Raw genomic sequence first — 7,031 nt, forward strand, 5'->3', positions numbered from 1 at the left:
AAAGGGACTGAAGAGCTTTGAAGCCTGGCTATAAGCCCTTCTTTACTAGGGGGCTCTTTGTGGTGCAGCAGGGCACGGCCAGATCCCTTCACTGTCCTGAGTCTAAGAGGTCCCAAATGGAAACCCTGGAGGAGATGCACCAGAACCCAGGAGTCTTAAGTCCAAGGTCAGTCCAAGGAGGCCAAACCCTTTCCTCATCCCTTCTGCTCAGTTTCAGAAGAGGACAGGGGGTAGGTTAGGGCCCTCTACCAGCTTTCAGGGAATATTGCTCTGACCAACCCCTTAGGCAAGGAAGAGACCATACTTTCAGGGGAAAAATAGGTCCCTCTGCTTCTCTGCTTTCTCTACCAAGTATGGGCTGGGCTAGACTTTGGGAACAGCCATGTAGGAATGTAGAGAAAGACTCTTCCTGGTTCAGAAGCTCCTCCCCAGCAAGGAAGTGAGTATGCTGATATGCCACTTCCTGCTTAAACTGGACATCACAAGGGATGGGGGGAGGCATAAGCTTATGTGTGTCCTTAGTTGCTCAGCTGTGTCCGACGCTTTGTGACCCCATGGACTGTAGCCCACCAGGCTCCTCTGTCCACGGGGGTTCTCCAGCCAAGAATCCTAGAGTGGGTTGCCATGCCCTCCTCCAGGGGGTCTTACCAACCCAAGGATAGAACCCAGGTCTCCCGCATTGCAGGTGGACTTTTTACTGTCTGAGCCACCAGGGAAGCGTGTGCACAAATATAAAGAAAAGAGGCAGGCTCTGAGAATCTGTCAGGCCCCCAGGATGAGCTGCAGATTTTTGCCACTGATGCCATGAGTCACCACGGGGTCCTCTGCTCAGAACACATTACATACTCTTTTAATCTGTTATCATCTATCAAGCCCAGGCCCAGAAGAGAAAACATTCCCTTTTTCCTCCCTGCCTCCCCAGTACAAAGGCCCTGATCTCAGTCAGGCTTCATGGGTCCATGGAGGGCTGCCTCTAGGGAGGAGCTGAAATCTTAAGGCGTGCAAAAGAGCCAGGTTCCAGCAGTCCCAGGTTCTGGACGGCTTCCAGCAGCTGTTCCCGTGCATTTCCAATAAAGGTATTCTCCAGGAAGGCAGGCAGGCCTCCCACACCATCCCGCAGGGTATACAGGGGCACCCGCACCAGGCCCAGCACCTGGGAAAGGAAAGAGACAGGAGACTCTGGAAATTCAGGGAGCTTATCCTAGCCAGATCTTTCTAGATCAGAGGTCTAACCCCTTATCAGTTCAACATAATGAGGCCTGAGCATGCACACCTCTGGGGACATAGAGGGCACAGGTCTTTGCAGACAAATAACCCAGGTTGTGTTATACATCTCACAAATGCCAACCCTTCCCACACCACCTTAGTGGCTCCCATCTCCAAAACGCACACTACACCAGTTTCTCAAAATTTGGTACCCAAGGCAGCCACATTAGCACTATTTAAGAACTTTTGAAAAATTCAAATTCTCATGTCTTTCTCCCCTCCCCAGCTGAGCAATTATGGGAGTGGGGTCGGTAATCACTGTTTTAATAAGCCTCTTAGATGATCCTGACTAGCATACACAATCTATCCCTCTCTCCCCTAGCCCAAGTGCCAAAGTTTTCCAAAAAACATCAGGCAAGAAAAAAATAGGGCCTAAAGTGCCAAGTCTGCCATTATAAAGTGGTAGCAGAAGAGTGATTTGGGTGGCTGAGTTTTAGAAAGACAATGCAGAGGCCTGTAAAGAGGAGAGAGAGCAAGATCTTTGCAGGGAGGCCAGGTTGGCTGTAATTAATCACCCAGACACCAACTACACGAGGATAAAGCTGGGACAGGCCTTCCGGGGCTGGAGGAGGCGGGGTGGGGTCCTGGGCTGGCCCCACCTCCAGCCCGTGGTCTCGGGCGCGAGGCGCGCCCATCTCCACCGCAGTCAGCTGCTCCAGGGTCAGGAGCTTAGTGTAGAAGTGCGCCACCACGCGCGGCCGGGACCCAGCGTGGGAGCTGCGGTAGTCAGCGCGCTCCACACGAAAGGCGCCCGCAGCCTCGCCCAGCTCCTCGCCCAACTCGCGATTCAGCCCGTCCTCCAAGCTGCCGTCGCGCAAGTCCACGAAGCCGCCAGGGAAGCCCAGGCGCCCATCAAAGCGCATCTGCATCTGTGGAAAAGGGAAGCTGGGATGGCCGGGGACGCCCAAGGCGGCCTGGCCGCGGGGCGGGGGCGGGCGGTGGCGGGCGGTGGCCGGGAGCGCCCCCTCCTCACCAGCACGGCGTAGCGTAGCGGAATGCGGCCAAAGAGCAGCCCTGGGTCCGGTGCGTAGAGCAGCGCGTGGCACGCGTGCCGCCAGCCCGGCCCCAGATGCAGGGCTTCAGACAGCTCAAGCCTACGCATACCGGCCATGGCCTGCCTTCCCCAGCTCTGCGGCGCGGAAGGCCCAGATAGGCAGCCGTGGGCCACCAGAACCAATCCCTGCAGGGCCCGGGGCGGGGCGCGGTGGCACGGACCAATCCCTGCAGGACCCTGCGGCCAGGGCCAATCCTGCGGGGCTCGGGCGGGACGCGGCAGCGGCCGCAGCCAATCAGAGCGGGACCTGTGGGACACCTGGAAAGTGGCCCTGGGCCGGGGCGGGCGCTGCAGGAGTGGCAGGATTCTGGACGCGGAAGGACTCCCGTGATAGTGCTGCAGTCACAGTCTAGCTTAAGGGTACTTCACCAGTGTTGGGATTGCTGAGTCGTGCGCAGAGGTTTTCTGCCTGCGTAGAGTTTATCTAATTAGGGACAGGGATGCGTCCTGGGAGCCACACCTGGTTAGTCTAGATGGTTCCCCGGGCCTGCAGTGGAAGGGAATAGAGCAGAATTGGCTCAGAGCCTCGACCTATCCTGTACAGTGGGGACAGAGATGGGTTTAAGAGCCATCCTGAGGGTGGTACTGCAGGGACTTAATAGCTGATTGAGTGGGTGGGGAGGGATACTTTGCCAGCGTGATGGCAGGGTTTCCGGCCTGGATGGATGGCGCTGTCACTTTCTGGGATGGGTATTATAGGATGCGGTGTAGGGGTGTAGTTCTGGTCAGGGCTTGGGGGTGGCGGTAAGTGGTGGATAGAATGGACAAGACCCCGAGATTTTCCCAGAAAGGGCTGTGTTTGAAACCCCTGTGGGCGCAGGAAGGAGAGAGAGCAAGAGTCATAGGTAGAAGTGTCCAAGGCTTTCTAGGCTCAGACCACTGAAGGAAGAAAGGTGGGGAACAGCCCACCCCCAGAACTGGAGGCTCCTCAGCGCCTGATGCTGAGTGAGGAACAGGGGTTCAGGATCCCTCATCCTAAACCTCTACACCTTTTTTCAGGCTCTGCATTCTATGTAGGTTCTCTCTTCATCAACAGTCGGTATTTATTATACAAAGGATAGGAGGAGTCAGCTTCTAGAGAGGCTGGGCTTGGAGTCACAGCCTGTAAATGACAGCATGTGGTAAGAAAAAGCCCAAGAACCCTCCCAGACACAGGCTGGCTTTAACAAAAGTCAGTCAACTCTCTCTGTTAAGTAGAGCGAATACCAGCCTATTAGGCTTCCTCAAAGCCTTTGACTGTGTGGATCACAATAAACTGTGGAAAATTCTGAAAGAGATAGGAATACCAGACCACCTGACCTGCCTCTTGAGAAATCTGTATGCAGGTCAGGAAGCAACAGTTGGAACTGGACATGGAACAATAGACTGGTTCCAAATAGGAAAAGGAGTACGTCAAGGCTATATGTTGTCACCCTGCTTATTTAACTTCTATGCAGAGTACATCATGAGAAACACTGGACTGGAAGAAACACAAGCTGGAATCAAGATTGCTGGGAAAAATATCAATAACCTCAGATATGCAGATGACACCACCCTTATGGTAGAAAGTGAAGAGGAACTAAAAAGCCTCTTGATTAAAGTGAAAGTGGAGAGTGAAAAAGTTGGCTTAAAGCTCAACATTCAGAAAATGAAGATCATGGCATCCGATCCCATCACTTCATGGGAAATAGATGGGGAAACAGTGGAAACAGTGTCAGACTTTATTTTTTTGGGCTCCAAAATCACTGCAGGTGGTGACTGCAGCCATGAAATTAAAAGACGCTTACTCCTTGGAAGGAAAGTTATGTCCAACCTAGATAGCGTATTCAAAAGCAGAGACATTACTTTGCCAACAAAGGTCCGTCTAGTCAAGGCTATGGTTTTTCCAGTGGTCATGTATGGATGTGAGAGTTGGACTGTGAAGAAGGCTGAGCACCGAAGAATTGATGCTTTTGAACTGTGGTGTTGGAGAAGACTCTTGAGAGTCCCTTGAACTGCAAGGAGATCCAAGTAGTCCATTCTGAAGGAGATCAGCCCTGGGATTTCTTTGGAAGGAATGATGCTAAAGCTGAAACTCCAGTACTTTGGCCACCTGATGCGAAGAGTTGACTCATTGGAAAAGACTCTGATCCTGGGAGGGGTTGGGGGCAGGAGGAGAAGGGGACGACAGTGGATGAGATGGCTGGATGGCATCACTGACTCAATGGACGTGAGTCTGAGTGAACTCCGGGAGTTGGTGATGGACAGGGAGGCCTGGCGTGCTGCGATTCATGGGGTCGCAAAGAGTCGAACATGACTGAGTGACTGAACTGACTGAACTGAGGTGGCTCAGCGGTAAAGAATTTGCCTGCCAATGCAGGGGACACAAGAGATGCAGGTTTGACCCCTGGGTGGGGAAGATCCCATGGAGGAGGGCATGGTAACCCATGCCAGTATTCTTGCCAGGATAATCCCATGGACAGAGGAGCCTGGGAGACTGAAGTCCATGGGGTTGCAAAGAGCCTAATACTGAGCAGGTAGGCACATACCAACCTATTGAGGATATTAAGAGACTTAGAGCACTCAGAACAGTGCTAGGCACAGCAAATGTAGCTATCTTTGGAGTTCAGGGTGGGCCAGAGAGCTGTGTAAAGGCTGGCACTTGGAGCTCACCAGGCCTCAGCATGGGGTAGGTTGGGGTAGGGGGTGGGGGTGGAGTGAGGGATCATCTTTCCTAGCTTAGTCTTCTTAATAAATGGCAGAGATGGCATCTACCGACAGAGGCAATTGAATCAAAGTGATGAAACTGTATGTGTGATATAAGTCATTCCCCTCTTAGAGTTCTAGAAAATTTAAGAAATTTCCAGGGGTCTAGAAATTGCCAAGGTTAAACAATTAAACTTTGCAAAAAGCTAATAAAAACTGCCAATTCCAGAATGTAAATTGGTGTAGCCACTGAGGAAAACAGTACGATGTTTTCTCAAAAAACTGAAAATAGAGCTGCCATATGACCCAACAATTCCACTCCTGGGTATATATCCAAAAACAAGACAAAGACAAACAAACACTTATTGAAATTGAAAAAGATACATGCACTCCAGTGTTCGTGGAAGCATTATTTACAATTGTCGACCAACCAGAATGTCCACTGACAGACAAATGGATAAAGAAGATGTGGTATAAATACAATGGGATACTACTCAGCCATAAAAAAGAATGACTTGGAGGGTGTTGTGTTAAGTGAAATGAGTCAGACAGAGACAAATGCTGTACGATACCACATATATAGAATCTAAAAAAAATACCATAAACTAGTGAATATAACAAAAAAGAGGCAGACTCACCAATTTAAGAGAACAAACTGGTGGTTACCAGTGGGGAGAGGGAAAAGGGAGTGGCAATATAGGGGCAGGGGACTATGAGGTACAAATTCAGAATCTCTGGAAGTGGCACTGAGGCATAAGTGGATTTCTTTTTTTTTTAACTATTTGTTTATTTTTGGCTGTGCTGGGTCTTCACTGCTGCATTTGGGCTTTCTTTGGTTGCGGTGAGTGGGGACCACTCTGGCGGTGGTTTCTCTCGCTGCAGTGCACAGGCTCCAGAGCACGGGCTAGTAGTTGGGACACACGCGCTCAGTTGCCCCACGGCATGTAGGATCTTCCCGGACCAGGGGTTGAACCACGTCCCCAGCACTGGCAGGCGGACTCTTGACCACTGGACCACCAGGAAAGTCCCATAAGTGGTTTTTATATGCATTTGAGGTGACTCTGATAAGGAACCAGGGCCGAAAACTGTGCCCTAAACTTAACCCTTACCCTTAACACTCTAAAGGTTACTTGGTTTCTCTCTAGAAGGGCTTCCTTGAGGATTTAGGGTCGATCATGCCTTTTTCCAGGGCTTCGAGAGATTGTATCCTCTAATGGCTGCTTGAAAGAGACTTTTAATTCAGCTATTTCTATGGCAACATGAACAACTATGAAACCAAGACAATAGCTCTACAAGAAAATGACTGGAGACCAGAGCTTTTCCAGGATGGATGAATATGGAAGCCATCAAGACCCTCCGGCCTGGCCTGCCTTTCCAAACTGCTCTCTGCCTTTGCTGGGGGAGCCCCAGCCTCTGCCCCAACCTCTCCTTTTCCACCTCCTGAGGCGGATTGCCCAGCAGCTGGGGCTAAAGGTCGAGAGCTGAGCCACTAGCCTCCAAATATGCTCCCAGTTCAAGAGCAAAAATAGCTCAGTGTTCAGCCTCAGAGACTGCTTAGGGAACTTATTCATGATTTTTAAGTAAATGAGAAGAGAGCTCTACCTCAGGCAGCCAAATAGTTGATGATGTTGTTGTTCAGTTGCCCAGCTGTGTCTGACTCTTTGCATGGACTGCAGCATGTCAGGCTTCTCTGTCCTTCACTATCTCCCAGAGTTTGCTCAGACTCATGTCCACGAAGTTGGTGATGGCCATCCAACCATCTCAACCTCTGTCATCCCCTTTTCCTCCTGCCTTCAATCTTTCCCAGCATCAGGGTCTTTTCTAATGAGTCAGCTCTTCCCATCAGGTGGTCACAGTATTGGAGCTTCAGTTTCAGCATCAGTCCTTCCAATGAATATTCAGGACTGATTTCCTTTAGGATTGACTGACTAGATCTCCTTGCAGTCCAAGGGATTCTCAACAGTTTTCTCCAATGCCACAGTTAAAAAGCAATCAATTCTTCAGTGCTTAGCCTTCTTTATGGTCTCACATTGGTACATGACTACTG

At 50.8% G+C, this 7,031-nt stretch overlaps 1 protein-coding gene across 2 annotated transcripts; it reads right to left on the reverse strand.

Moving 5' to 3' along the window:
- Positions 1–828: 828 nt before the first annotated feature.
- On the reverse strand, positions 829–2,421 carry NUDT16 (nudix hydrolase 16). Of its 2 annotated transcripts, none has more exons than XM_070376154.1 (3): positions 2,240–2,421; positions 1,782–2,135; positions 829–1,153 (listed from the first exon to the last, which is right to left on the reverse strand). In XM_070376154.1, exons 1-3 carry the CDS (start codon positions 2,375–2,377, stop codon positions 974–976), a joined length of 672 nt encoding a protein of 223 aa, XP_070232255.1. In that variant the 5' UTR covers positions 2,378–2,421; the 3' UTR covers positions 829–973. The 2 variants fall into 2 exon arrangements, with proteins under 2 accessions (XP_070232255.1, XP_005888239.3); XM_005888177.3 differs by having other exon boundaries at positions 1,866–2,135; positions 2,240–2,420.
- Positions 2,422–7,031: the final 4,610 nt, after the last annotated feature.

Source organism: Bos mutus, chromosome 1 (assembly GCF_027580195.1).
Source record: "Bos mutus isolate GX-2022 chromosome 1, NWIPB_WYAK_1.1, whole genome shotgun sequence".
In the NCBI taxonomy this organism is placed as follows: domain Eukaryota; kingdom Metazoa; phylum Chordata; class Mammalia; order Artiodactyla; family Bovidae; genus Bos; species Bos mutus.